This window comes from Rhinolophus sinicus, chromosome 15 (genome assembly GCF_057876585.1).
Source record: "Rhinolophus sinicus isolate RSI-liver-muscle chromosome 15, RSI-T2T, whole genome shotgun sequence".
Taxonomy (NCBI): Eukaryota; Metazoa; Chordata; class Mammalia; order Chiroptera; family Rhinolophidae; genus Rhinolophus; species Rhinolophus sinicus.
In genome coordinates this window covers 95629934-95644340 of record NC_142515.1, presented here as the reverse complement: position 1 = coordinate 95644340, position 14407 = coordinate 95629934, and the positions used below count along the sequence as shown (strand labels likewise).

The window sequence follows — 14407 nt, the reverse complement described above, 5'->3', positions numbered from 1 at the left end:
TTCTCTCTGCCAAACACTTGCTAGCTGCAATCAGCCACGCTAACTGCAATCCACTCTTGCTAGCTCAGCCATCATCTTCTTGCTAGCCCCCATTTGCTGCTAGCGCAGCCACAGCAGTTATATTAGTGGCCAATGGCTCACTGGTTACAGCTGACGGCCAACTAGCCACAGCTGATGGCCATCCAATCACAGTTGATGGCCATTTACTACCAGAGTGAGCACCTTTCCACATGAGGGTGAGAGCCTGGAAACTGCACTCCTGGCTTTGTCCCCACAGCACCCAGAAGCTCATTTGGCGCAAGATGAAGTCAGGAGGCTGAACTACGGAAGAGGGGGGACCATAGGGATGGTCAGGTGTAGTCATTGCGCTGCAGCCACGTCCACGCTCCAGGTACCTTCTATGTCCGACTGCCCAGCTCCTATAGTCAGCTGGGCGGGTGCCAGATACACCACCTCTACTGTCGCCATGCCGGGAGGTAAAGGGATTATCCGGTGATCATGGACATGCTGCACAGAGGGAAGTATAAATACAGGGACCCAGACACTACATTTTTGACACGTTTGGGGATACTTGCACCCTTAATGTTTCATTCCCACATTTCACGCGGGTAAACGGACCTCCAACTGGATTCACGGCCCTCCCCAAGTCCAGCCTCCCAACCCGGAAACGATCCTGTCACTCCTTCCCTGGCCAAACTCCTCAATTCGCTTGGTCAGGGATGTGGCTTGCCTTGTTAGGGGTGGGGCCTAGCTCGTTACTAGGCGGTACCAAGGTCGTTCTACCTTCCTATTGGTGATCATCCCTTTTGGGCGGGACTTCTTTAAACCGGCGTTCTTGATTTGCTGTGTCCATGGTGGTCCGTGACCTGGAAGCTCTCCGGGCAACATGGCGGCGCCCAGCGTCAAGAGGCAGCTGACTGGGATTCCGCGGCCACCCGTGTGAGTAGGTAGGTCGCGCGTAGGGAGGCGAGCACAAACTGCAGGGCCCGGGGGAGGCCCATTCAGGACCGGCAGCGCGGAAGGGCGGGCCCAGAGGGACCCGGCTGCAGAGCCAGGGCACCATGACCTTTTAGGGTGCGGGGCTGGGACGTGCGGGGAAAGGCCTCCCTCTGTGCACCCGCCTCTTCCTGTCCTTAATGGCCCATTTTGCGGATGAGATAGCTGAGGCTCAGAGTAGTTAAGGCCCCCTCCGGAGGTCACGCCTCAGGTCGGCAGCTAGGCTGGTATTCAAACCCGCATTTGCCCGTTTCTCCCAAGAAGCCCAGAATCCTGGCAGCCGGTCTCAAAGTTGCTGTAGGTACACCCGGCTATGGGATTCAGATTTATGGATTATAGACGTTTTGTAGAAGTTTAGGTCTTCTTCGCATTCCACCGATACTTGTTAGGTACCTGTCATTTACCAGGCACTGTTCCGGGTGCTGAAGACACAGCAATGAGGACAGACAAAAATCCGTCATCTCCTGGGGGCGGGGGGAGGGGGCAGACATTGAACAAGTCAGAAAGAAAGAGAACAGGTGATTTTAGATGCTAGTAGGTGCTAAAAATGCATTTATCAGAGTGATGGAGGCTTTAGATAGGGAGTGGGGCAGCAGCGGATAGGGAAGCCTCTAATTTGAATATAAACCTGAATGACCAGAGACACCTGTGGACTGATGGGGGAAGAAATTTCCAAACAGAAGGAAAAGCAAGTGCAAAGGCTCTGCGACTATAATAAACTTAGCTTGTTAAAGATAGAGGTAGCTGGAGCTATCAGTGGTAAGGGTTGAGTTTGGAAGGGTAGACCCTGTCTGATTTTATCTTAAGTGTGATATATCATTAGCAATTTTAGGCAGAGAATGCTGGATATAGTTCACGTTTTAAAAAGCTTCCTTTGGCCCAAGTGGGGAGAACTGACTGGAGACAAGTAAGGAAAGAAGTGGGAGGATGGGAAAGAGGTCCCGGGGGTGTTGGCCTGCAGATGGAGAGAAATGGATGCATTTGGGATGGATTTGGAAGTAGTCATCAGGACTATATTGATTGAATAGGGGAATGAGGGACACAGTGGACTCAGCAGTGAATCCTAGGTTTGTGGTATGAATGACTAGGAATGATGGTGTCATTGGCTAGGATGGGGAGGAACAAGTGTAAGCAGGGATACCAGTTTGGAGTAAATTAAGTTTGATATAGCTGAGTATACACCAAAGTGCAATTGGGTATAGAGGCCGGTGCTCACAGCTGGCGATAAACATTTCGATTCATCTGCACATAGATCATCGTTTCTCAGACTTTAACACACATAGAAGAAACTTGGACTCTAGTTAAAATGCAGATTCTGATTCAGTAGGTCTGAGTTAGGGCTGAGATTTTGCATTTCTAATAAACTCCCAGATGATGATGCCAATGTAGCTGGTCCCTGGGACACACTTTGAGTAGTGAATGTTTCAATTAAGGTCTTAATCTTAGCTGTATATGAGAGTCACTGGCGTGTGCTAAAATGCTGGTGCCTGGGCCCTGCCCTGGATATTCTGATTTAATATATCGAGAGTATGACCTGGGCATGGCAATTTTTTAAAGTTCCCTAGATGACTCTAACATTAACTGCCCACAGGAATACAAGGAACAGAGGAACAAGTTGAATGACACCTCAGAGTAGTAAACAGACAAATTCAGAATGTAGTACTGTTTGTAGCCTTCTTACTTAAAGTGTGGTCTTTAAGTAAGATCAATAGCATTAGCATCACTCAGAAGTGTGTTAGATGTGCAAGAGTCTGGCTTCACGCCAGAGCTGCTAAATCAGAATTAGCATTTTAACAAGATCCCAGGTGATTCGTCCGCACATTCAAGTTTGCAAACATTGTAAACTTTAGAGAAGGAAGTGGGTCTTGCTGATTAGCTGAGAAACAGGCCTGGGTTCTAAGAAGAAAATCAAGATTGTCAGGAAGATGGCAGGACGGTCTCACCCGTGCCACATGCTACTGAGAACTCAAGCAAAATGAGGCCTGAGAAGTAATCACTAGCTATGGTAAGTTTAGAACACACAGGGACCTTTAATGGTGGTGTTAGTGGAGTGGTTAGTGCAGCAGCCAAGTTGGAGGGAGTAGAACACAGTATGTAGACACCTCTCAGGAAAAGCTTTGCTGTAAAGGGAGCAGAGATGTGGAGCAGAGGCTGAAGGGAGACTTCAGGTCAAGATGAGAGATGCTAGAGAAAGTTTAAATAGTGATCAGAATAATCTAAACATTTCCCAATTCATTTGATGAGGCCAGCATTACCCTGATACCAAACCAGACACTAAGAGAAAACTACAGATCAATATCTCTTACGAATGTGGACGTAAATATCCTCAACAAAATACTAGCAAACCAAATTTTAGCAACATATAAAAAAGGATTGTATACCATGATCAAGTGGAATTTATCCCAGAAATGCAAAGTTAGTTTAAAATCTGAAAATCAGTTAATATAATATACCATAATAATGGAATAAAGAACAAAACCACATGATTAATTCAATAGATGCAACAAAAAGCACTTGACAAAATCCAATACACTCAGTATGTAGGTATAGAAGGGAATTTCCTCAACCTCATAAAGGGCATCTATGAAAAACCATAGCTCACATCATATTTAATGATGCAAGACTGAATGCTTTCTCCCTATGATCAGGAACAAGACAAGGAAGTCGCTCTTGCCACTTCTATTCAATGTTGTACTAAAGGTTCCAGCCAGGGCACTTAGGCAAGAAAAAGAAATAAAAGTCATCCAGATTGGAAAGGAAGAAGTAAATCTATCTCTATTTGCAGATGACGTGATCTTACATATAGAAAATTCTAAGGAGTCAAATAAAAATCTCTTAGAGCTAATAAGTGAGTTCTACATAGTTGCAGTATACAAGTTCACCATGTAAAAATAAACTGTATTTCTATACACTAGCAATGAACAGTGCAGAAATAAAATTAAAAGAATCCCATATATAATAGCTTCGTAAGGATTGAAATACAAATAAATTTAACAAAAAGTTAAAAGACTCGCACACTGAAAACTATAAAACATTGAGAGAAATTAAAGATCTAAATAAATGGAGAGATATCCCATGTTCACGGATCAGAGGATAATTATTAAGATACCAATATTCCCCAAATGGATCTACAGAGTCAACACAATCCCTATCAGAATGCCTCTGGCTTTTTGCAGAAATTGCTGATTCTAAAATTTATATGTAATTTCAAGGGATCCAGAAAGCCAAAACAATCTTGTAAAAGAACAGAGTTGGGGGCGGCCAGGTTTGCTCAGTGGTTAGAGCGCAGTGCTCATACCACCAGGGTCGCTGGTTTGATTTCCACATGGGTCAGTGAGCTGCGCCCTCCACAACTAGACTGAAGAAAAAAAACAAAAAACATAACAGAAAAAGAACAGAGCTGGAGGACTTGTATACTTCCTGATTTTAAAACTTGCAAAACTACAATAATCAATACAGTGTAGTACTGGCCTACGGCTCAACGTACAGATCAATGGGATAGAACTGAGAGCGCAGCAATAAATCCTTACATTTATGGTCAACTGGTTTTCAGCAAGAGTGCTGAGAAATAACACGGGGAAAAGAATAGTTCCTTCAAGAGATAGTACTAGGACAACTGGATATCCACATGAGGGGAACTCTTGACTCACACCATACATAAAAATTCATTCAAAGTGGATCATAGGCCTAAATGTAAGAGCCAAAACTCATAGAAGAAAACAGGAGTAAATTTTCATGACCTTGTGCTCAGCAATGGTTTTTCAGATACAACATCAAAAGCAGAGCTATGAAAGAAAAACAGATAAATTGGACTTCATCAGAATTGTGCTGCAGTGATAACATCAAGTGCAAAGAGAACCCAAACAATAGGAGAAAATCATTTGTAAATCATAAGGATCTAGTATCTAGGATATATAAGGAACTCTTACAACTCAATAAAAAGAGAAGCCAATTTTAAAAATGGACAAAGGGTCTAAATAGACATTTCTCCAATGATGGTGCATAATGGCCACATAAGCACACGAAAAGATGCTTAACATCATTAATCATTAGGGAAATGCAAATCCAAGTCACAAGGAGATACTACTTCACACTCCTTAGGACGTCTGTAATAAAAACGACAGACAATAATAAGTATTGGCAAGGATGTGGAGAAATTGGAACCTTTATACATTGCTGGTGGGAATGTAAAATGGTGCAGCTGCCTTGGAAAACAGCTCCAGGAGCTCCTCAAAATGCTAAACATAGCGTTACCATATATCCATATATCCCAGCAATATGACTTACAAGTCTGTACCCAAGAAAGTGTAAATACATGTTCACACAAAAACTTCTACATGAGTGTTCATAGCAGCATTACTCATAATAGTAAAGAAGTGGGAACAACCCAAATGACTATCAGTTGATGGACGGAAAAATAAAACATTATATCCATACAATGGAATGTTTTTCGCAATTGAAAGGAATGAAGTCTGATACATTCTACAACAACGATAAACCTTGAAACATGCTTAGTGAAAGATGCTAGCCACAAAAGAACACATATCATACAATTCCATTTATATGAAATACCCAGAATAAGCAAATTTATAGAAATGGTAGATTACTGGCAGCCCAGGGTTGAGGATGAGGGGAAATGAGAATGACTGCTCCCACTCTGCAGCTAGGTTCTAAAATTAGATTACAGTGATGGTTGCACAACTCTCTGAATGTACTAAAAAAGAAAACGTTGAATTTCACAGTTTAAAAGGGTGAACTGTATGGTACGTGAATAAAGTTGTTAAAAAAAAAAAAAAAGAATGAATCAGACCATTGCTGGAGCAAATTCCTCTAGATACTGAAGGCTCTGGCCCAGCAGAACAGGGACTCTTGGTTGTAACAGTCATTTAAGCTCCATCTTATGGATGAGGAAACCAGTGGGCTGGTGAGTTAGCCATGCAGTCTGCAACATGGCCCCTGCCTAAGCAGGTGGGGTGCCAGGCTGATGCTGTCTCTTCTCTCTTGGCCAGGTGGTTGTCCAACAGAGAGAGGCATGAGCTGGGCCCAAGCCATCCTGCTGGCCCGGGGCCTGTCTCGGGGCTGGGGAGGCATCTGTGGTGCTGCCCTCACGGGAGCCCCCTTCTCTCAGGTAACCGCCAGCCAAGCAATCATCAGGGTGGAGGGAGGCAGGCAGGCAAGCCTGGGATCTGCTTCTAAGCCCTGCATAATCCACCCAGTGAAGCCAGCTCTGGCGGATCTGGGCTGGTCTATCTGCTCTAAGGGCCAATTGAATGTCTCTTATTCATTTTAAAAAGTGCCGGTGCCCACATGTCTGAGGGGTTTGAAGTTGAAACTAAGAATGTACTTGTATGAGATGAGTGGGTGGTGACTGTGGTAACTCCTATATCCACTTGTAAAGATGTGGGCAGAAAATTGAACTTCAACCCCTTACCCAGAGTGACCAGATGGCCCAAACCAATCATCCATCAGCCATAGATTGCAACAACAGCAATGATGGTGGTGGTAATAGCTCCCTTATGAGCCCTTCCGCTGTGCCAGGCCCTGTGCTGTGCATTTCATTTACATTGTCTCCTTTGTGGGCTCTCCCCTTCTTTTGGGTATTCGAGAGCATCCTTTCCGATTTTTGCCTTATGCACACACCACCGGTAGTATTAGTTGCCTACACTTTCACTTTAAATGAATGCCTTTTTATTTTTTATTTTTTGACATCACCCTACCTAAGCAGGACTTCAGGATGGCAGCAGAGCAGAAACTCTAATCCCAGCTCTGCCACTCTGCAGCTATGTGACCCCAGGCATCCTACTTTACACCTCTGTCTCAGTTTTTCATCTGTAAAATGGGTACAGTAAGTGCTCAGCAATGCCTGAAACAAGAATACTCAGTATATTAGTTCTTATTAGCTGTATATTTTTAAAGATGCCTTATGTATAACCATTCTAACTTAAACATTCAGTTTAAATTAAGAAATTTGTTAGTGTACCATCTAGACCAGGGGTTGGCACACTTTTTCATAAAGGGCCAGATAGTAAATATTTTTGCTTCACAAGCCACACGGTCTGTCACAACTATTGAACTCTGCTTCTGTAGCACAATGCAACCCTACACCAAACCAATGAATGAGCATGGCTATGTTCCAATAAAACTTTATTAACAAACAGGCAGCTAGCTGGATTTGCCCACAGGCAGTGGTTTGCCTACTTCTGTTCTGCTCTATCTGCTCCCAGTAGCATGCACTCCCCACTCTGGAAACAAGATTTCTCTTTAACCCAAAAGAGATGCCATCTTAACAGATGGGGAAACTGAGGCCTGAGCAATAAAGTGGGATGTGGGTGTCACCTGGCAGAGGACAGTCAAACTGAGACTCTTGCTGAGTCCAACTTTTTTTATCTAAGTTTTTGAAATTTATCTTTTGAAAAGGTACTGCAGTTAGTTACAGTGGGCAATATTCAAGTGGTTCAAAATTCAGAAAGTTCTGAGGCTACATCATGACAAGGCTCTGTCCTCCCATCTGGCCACCACTTAGCTCGTGGCCCACCTAGAAGCAAGAGATGTTACCCGCTTATTGTATTTCCTCCCAGTGATACTTCACAGAAGCAAAAAATACATGTACACACAGTCAGTTCTCATTATTCGCTGTAGTTATGGTCTATAAAGTTGCCACATATACTGAATTAGTGATTACTAAACCTTTGCTCCCAAGGGAAGTATGGGATGGGATTCCTGCGAGCTTCTGGTCACATGTTCCTCAAACAACCAATACATAACATTGTATGTGTGTTTCTGTTTAAAGACAACTTATTTAATATATTGTTGATTCATTAACATTGAACTCACAGCTGACAGCACTATAACTCATGCCTGAATGAAATGTATCTACTACGTGCATTTTACCGTAAGCAACAGAGCCTTCTTGCACACAGGAACACTAGGCAGCACTTCTGCATCTCACCGGGGGGGTATTTTCAACAGCAGAATCACCAACAAAAGATGTGACAGGCATGCACTAAATAAACATCTAAAAGGACAGTTGATAGGATGAGAGACCAGAAACAAGAAGGCAGAGCAACCTCAGCTGGGTTGGAGGGGCTCAACCACACATGTCTGTGAATGACCGGTAAAGTGCCATGAGAGTATTGATTTGGGGATTACAAATGAATTTTAGCAAGTAGGCAAATTTGCCAATATGGAATCCGCAAGTAATGAAGATCTACTGTATATAAGTTTGGGGTTTTTTTTATACATACAGGAACCTACTCCACAGTTTTACACTTGCTTTTTTCCATTTAACAATATAACTCAAAGCTCACGAGACCTCAGTGTGTCTTACAGCAGTAGGTGCTCCTGTCCAAGTTCATGGCCATATGCTTTATCATTTCCTTGCGGATGCATTCGGAGGCCATTTCCACTGACACAGCGGATGCACAAAGGTCACTTAGTGCAGGTGTATTCAGAGCTGTCAGATTTAAATACCAGATGCAGGATTGCTGTGAAAGAGGGTGTGTGTTTGTCCTCATAGTGGATATTACCAAATTGCCTCCGTGAAGGTTGTACCATTGTTTTCTTGTCTGTAATGGTGCCTGATCTTGGGTTTGTAACCACAGCACACTTTCTCAGAGGTCCTTAGGGATGCCCATTGGCACCTTTCCCAGGAAAGAGCCAGTCTGGCAGTCCCCTGGGGCACTGGGAGGTGCCAGATTCCAGCAGTGGTTCTCTGTCCCCAGCTGCCCCCCCAGAGCCCAAGGGGCCTCCACTGCAGCTCAGCCACCCACAACTCTGACTCATCCCTGGTCCCGCGCCCACCGGAGCCCCTGCGGAAACCTGCCAAGGCCCTGGCACCCCACGAGGAGCTGTTTAGGCAGGCGCCGGATGGGGCACGGGACAAGGCCAGCTTTGTGCGGGCCGTGCAGAACTTCGGGCAGCACAATGTGCACAAACGGGGCCACGTGGACTTCATCTACCTGGCGCTGCGCAAGATGCGGGAGTACGGCGTGGAGCGGGACCTGGCCGTCTACCACCTGCTGCTCGACGTCTTCCCCAAGGAGGTCTTCCGACCTCGCAGCGTCTTCCAGAAAATCTTCATCCACTACCCCCGGCAGCAGGAGTGTGGGATTGCTGTCCTGGAGCAGATGGAGAACCACGGTGAGGCCAGCAGGCTTGGGGCAGGGCAGTGGCTGTCTCCGCCTCCCGTGTCAGGGCCCCTCCATTGCTCCATGGCTCTGACTGCCTCCTCTCTTGTCTGGCCTGCTCCCCCGCCCCCTCTTTCTCAATCTCTCTTTCTGTCTTTTATATCTTTTCTCTCTCCCTCTGTCTTTTCCTTAAATTCTCTTGGATTCCCTCCTCCCTCTCTACCATCAATTCCCTGACTTCCATTCTCCCTGTCTCTTGTTCTTTACATCTGGCCCTCCCATGATTCTCTCTTGGTCCCGATCCCTTCCGCTGGTCTCTGTGTCCCGCGTCTTCCCTCTCTGCCCCCTCACTGAGGTTCTGCCACCATCCACCCTGCACAGGGCTGATGCCCAACAAGGAGACGGAGTTCCTGCTGATTCAGATATTTGGGCGCAAAAGCTATCCCATGCTCAAGATGGTGCGCATGCAGCTGTGGTTCTCCCGTTTCAAGAACATCAACCCCTTCCCGGTGCCTCGGGACCTGCCCCAGGACCCTGTGGACCTGGCCAGGTTGGGCCTGCGGCACATGGAGCCTGATCTCAGCGCCAGGGTCACCGTCTACCAGGTATGCACCCGTCCACACCCTTGGCCACCACCCTGGCCTGGGCCCCCATTCAGTCAGCCCAGCAGGCCATGATTCCAGGCTGAAGCCTCTGCTAGATTCCCATGGCTCTCACTCCTTATTGCAGCTTGACCCCTGACCTCTGCTCCTCCCTCTTACCCCACACACACTATAATCCAGGCATCTGCCTGCCTTTCTGTTCCTTGAGTGATCTGTGCCAGTTCCCTCTAAAGGCCTTTACACTTCGCGCCCACTGTTCCCTCAGCCAGAAACACTCTTCCCCAGGGACTTCACGTTCTTCTAGTCTCAGCACCATCATCCCTTCCTCAGGGCCCCCTTCCTGACCACTGCTTCCCTGTACTGAGCTTCATGGTTCATTTACTGCGACTGTTTCCCCTGTGTCACCCAAGGCCCAACATGGGATCTGACACAAAGATGACACTCAGCAGTTGTTTGTTGAATGACTGAATGAAATATTCCTTGTCTCCCATGTCCTGGGGGCCCACTCATGCCAGGCCACAGGGGATCCAAAGAAAGCCCCTCACAGCACTTGTCTGGTCATGGAGGCTGACACTGGATGACAGACAGTTTCCCTCAGAGGCACTGGTTCTGAGATGGAGAAGCCTGGAGGCTGTGGTAGCCCAGAAGGGGCAGGGAGCAGGGAGGGCTTTCTGGAAGAGGTGAAGGTAAACGGCTCAGGCAGGACAGGAGCGGCGAGGAGTGTATTCCAGGGAGGGAGCAGCCATGTGCCAGGACTTGGAGGGTTAAAGGAGATGCTGAAAGAGCTTCCTTTGGTGCAGGAGGTCGGGGTGGGGGAGAAGAGGCATGGAGGACGATGGTTTTTGAATCTGTTGGTGAGGAGAGCCAAGGGGAGGGATGGGGTGGAAGTCAACTTTCTGGAAGGAGCTGCCATTTTGAAAGTGCTGGCTAGTGGCTGTGTGGGTCGTGATGGATGGTGGGGGGGAGGGCAGAGGAACTAGGATAGTGCTGTCCAAGTGAGAGAGGACAGAGACTTGGCTTTGAGTGTAGCAACATGTTGCAGGGTAGTTTTTAACACATTTCTTCATTTTTTTTAAAGTAATGCATTAAAAAGCCAAACAGTACATAAGAACAAACAGTGAAGAGTTCTCTCCTCTCCTGCCCCTTCAGCCCTGTCTCCTCCAGAGGTAATCACTTATGTGTCCCTTCCAGAAAGATCCTAGGCATTTGCAAGCAGATACTTTTTTTTTTTTTCACACATACATCCTTTGTGTTTAAATAGTCTTATTTTTCCCCACCTCATGAAAAATACAGAAAGGTTGAAAGCATGGTAAAATGATCACTAACACTACCTAGTTTTAGAAGGGAAACAATCCATCAAGAGCGAGTTGTTCCTGTAGACTGTGGCACCTCAATCAAGATGGGTGAAAAGAACAAGTGAAAGAGTGAAGTATGTCACCCTTTATACCTTATTTGTTAATGTAGGTATAGTCAGCTACCATCAGTGTGAGAAGGGAGGGGAAATAAAAGTACATATATCTATTTGCCTATTTTCACAAAAATAAACAGTGCAAAGATAAGTCAGAAATATATAGAGGGGCTGGCTGGTTAGCTCAGTTTGGGGTGGCCGGTTAGCTCAGTTGGTTAGAGCATGGTGCTGATAACACCAAGGTTGCCGGTTCGATCCCCACATGGGCCACTGTGAGCTGTGCCCTCCTTAAAAAAAAAAAAGAAAAGAAATATGTAGAAATCATCATCTCTAGGCAGGCAGAAATCGTCATCTCTATGCAGAAATGGGGTAGAGAGAATAGGAAAGGAAGAGAGACATGGTTTTATTTAATACAAGTTGGCTTTTAAACTATGTAAATGTTTAGTGTATTAAATAAAAAGAGGAAAACACCACCAAAATTAAAAACAAATAAATGGAAGTGGCTAAATATCTAATTGATAGCATAACCAATGAGAAAAAAACTCTTCTGAGTCACTGTCATTTGACTGCCCATCCTTAGTGGCTAAAGAAACAAGATCTGCAGAGAAATCCTGAATTTAACTCCACAATATTATGGTTAGTAGTAATATCAAAACTATTGATGTATATTGATGCATAAGTCCAATCAATAAGTGCATGTATTACTGCTGATAGGAACCAAGGTTTTTAACATGAGATATAATTATATAATCAAATGTTTAAAAAACTCCATAGTGTTAAATTTGAAATGAAAAATCAGTATAAATATATTGTCCAGTAAAAGGGCCCCGAAGCAAAACATACTTTTTCCACCCCAAAAAATATACTTTAAAAAGTGTTTCTCCGATGGCAGAACATCACATACGTTCTGTACCACGCCTTTTGCTGATTTCAACAATACAATTGGACATCCATTCTATGTCTGTATCCATTGATCCACCTCAGTTCTTTTTAACTTGAAATGGATGATGTGTGTGCCAACAGTAGTCTACTCACAGATGTATTGTCCACAGCTTATGTACAGTTCTTAAAAAATTAAATTTCACTTTTTTTTAGTCATATTCAGAGTGTAAAACTAAGAAGATGCAAAAGGTTATTCCTTCCCTCCCTGTCCTCTACAGAGGCAAACAGAGACTTGCTTCTTATGTCTCTTATGGAATATTCTGTGCATGTGGAATTATTTTTCTTCTCTAAATTTTACAAGCACTGAGCACTTACTATGTGCCAGGCACTATTCTCAGCATCTTTACAACTATCTCAAGTAAGTGCTGTTATTATCCCCATTTGAATTGCAGAAACTGATGCACAGGTACAGTGACTTGGCCAAGGTCACACAGCCTGTGGCAGAGCCCAGATTTTAACGCAGGTGGGTGGGCACCAACGTTCCCACTGTGTGAACATCTTAAATGTTGGTGGCTATTATGCTGAATTGGACAGAAGCAGGGAGAGGGAGGGCTTGAGTGATGTGTATGAGGCCCAGTAGAAGGGCCCAAAATGCACTGGAACCCCCCCCTTCCAACTTCTCTCTCCCCTGCTCCTCTATAGGGGCTGGGGGCTGCAAGCTTCCACCCCTACTCTTCCTTGCAGATGCCTTCATCGAAAGACTCCATAGGTACAGCGGATCCCACCGAGCCACACATCGTAGGTAAGGCCCTGCGCATGGAGCAGCTAGTTTCTCACAGGGACTGCTGGGTGGACTCACAAGAGCTTCAGACTGAGCCCCTTAGCCAGGGCCCCTTGGGCATGCATTTCTCCACACCAGGAATCCAGAGTCCCGATCAGCAGGCTGCCCTGGCCCGCCACAACCCAGCCCGGCCTATCTTCGTCGAGGGCCCTTTCTCCCTGTGGCTCCGCAACAAATGTGTTTATTACCACATCCTCAGAGCTGATTTGCTGCCCCCTGAGGAGAGGGTGAGGTCCCAAAGCATGAGTGGGGGCTGAGGGGGTGGGCTGGCACTGCCTTGAGAGCTGGTGAGGGCTCAGATTCTGGATGGTGGGGGGTGGGGGGGGTGGCAGTTCCAGGTGGTGGTTGAGGGGAAGACTGTAGGTGGCTGCAAGGTCCTAGGCCTCTCACCCTGCCTCCACGCCCATCCCCCCGTAGGAAGTGGAGGAGATTCCAGAGGAATGGAACCTCTACTACCCGATGCAGCTTGACTTGGACTATGGGAGGAGCGGCTGGGATGACTATCAGTTTGATATTAATGAAGGTAAAAATTGGGATGAGCAGGACTCCAAACAACACACTGGATGAGGTGCAGCCTCTGGGGTTGGAGGGTGGGATCCAGGCTGAGACCCAGCCCATTTATCACACACATACCCAGCAGATGCCCAAGTACACACACACACACACACACACACACACACACACACACACACACATCCCCACCCCCTAGGGGCTCCAGGCCTGTCAGCCCTCAGTCATGGAGCACTTCTGTGCTGGCTGCCAAGCTTGACCAGGATAGGGCTAGTGGGGAAACAGGTAAGTTATATTCTTGGTGTCTCAGGGGAGGAGCACACCACCTAGTCTCAGGTGGGGAGTGGGGAGGACTTTCTGGTGGAGTCTTCAAGAACCAGGAGGCATCACAGGTGAAACATGGGATGGGCAGTCTAGGTAGAGTGCGTATCTTGTGCAAAGGCTTGGACACAAGAAAGCCGAAAGGGAACCTAAAGCACCTGCCTTTGGCCTGGAAGGTGTGTGAGCATGACTGTGTGTGTGTGTGTGGGGGGGGGGGGGGAGTGCTTCCGTCTCCACTGCGTAAACTCTGAGGGCCTGTCTCTACCAACAGTGGAGGAAGGCCCTATCTTTGCCATGTGCATGGCGGGTGCCCATGACCAGGCCACACTGGCCAAGTGGATCCAGGGCCTGCAGGAGACCAACCCAGCCCTGGCCCAGATCCCAGTGGTCTTCCGCTTGGCAGCATCCAGCGGGGAGCTCCTGGCGTCCTCAGGACTAGAAGAGCCATCACCACCACCACCCGAGGAACAGGAAGAAGAGGAAGATGATCCACAGCGACAGCAGCGAGGCCAGAGCTGAGCCTGAGCCGGCACAAGGGCACAGGCTTGGACTGCTGTGAAAGCATGACCTTTGAATGTACAGCAAATAAAAGTTTTCCGGCTTTGGGCTGCCTTCCATTCCCTCTCTGGCATTGTGGCATCCCTGCCCCATTAATGCCTGGAGGCACGGCTTTCCAAGGGCCCTCCAGCATCCAGGACTGACAGGTCAGACCCAGGCCTTC

General features: G+C 46.6%; 1 protein-coding gene across 5 annotated transcripts; it reads left to right on the top strand.

Annotated features, from left to right (window-relative positions):
* Nucleotides 1-793: 793 nt before the first annotated feature.
* ECSIT (ECSIT signaling integrator) lies at nucleotides 794-14290 on the top strand. 5 transcript variants are annotated; one of them, XM_074338135.2, is made up of 8 exons: nucleotides 794-947; nucleotides 6006-6124; nucleotides 8718-9135; nucleotides 9504-9727; nucleotides 12759-12816; nucleotides 12934-13082; nucleotides 13273-13378; nucleotides 13958-14290. In XM_074338135.2, exons 2-8 carry the CDS (start codon nucleotides 6029-6031, stop codon nucleotides 14203-14205), a joined length of 1299 nt encoding a protein of 432 aa, XP_074194236.1. In that variant the 5' UTR covers nucleotides 794-947; nucleotides 6006-6028; the 3' UTR covers nucleotides 14206-14290. The 5 variants fall into 5 exon arrangements, with proteins under 5 accessions (XP_074194236.1, XP_019600559.2, XP_019600556.3 ...); XM_019745000.3 differs by having other exon boundaries at nucleotides 12717-12816; XM_019744997.3 differs by having other exon boundaries at nucleotides 806-939; nucleotides 12717-12816.
* Nucleotides 14291-14407: the final 117 nt, after the last annotated feature.

Excerpts from the sequence above, each read along its gene's own strand:
- ECSIT (XM_019744999.3), top strand. The coding sequence starts at position 5,981 with ATGCTGTCTCTTCTCTCTTGGCCAGGTGGTTGTCCAACAGAGAGAGGC. Across the intron at positions 9,728-12,716 it reads CCAGGGTCACCGTCTACCAG|GGGCTGGGGGCTGCAAGCTT; the intron begins GTATGCACCCGT and ends GCTCCTCTATAG. Across the intron at positions 12,817-12,933 it reads CACCGAGCCACACATCGTAG|GAATCCAGAGTCCCGATCAG; the intron begins GTAAGGCCCTGC and ends TCTCCACACCAG.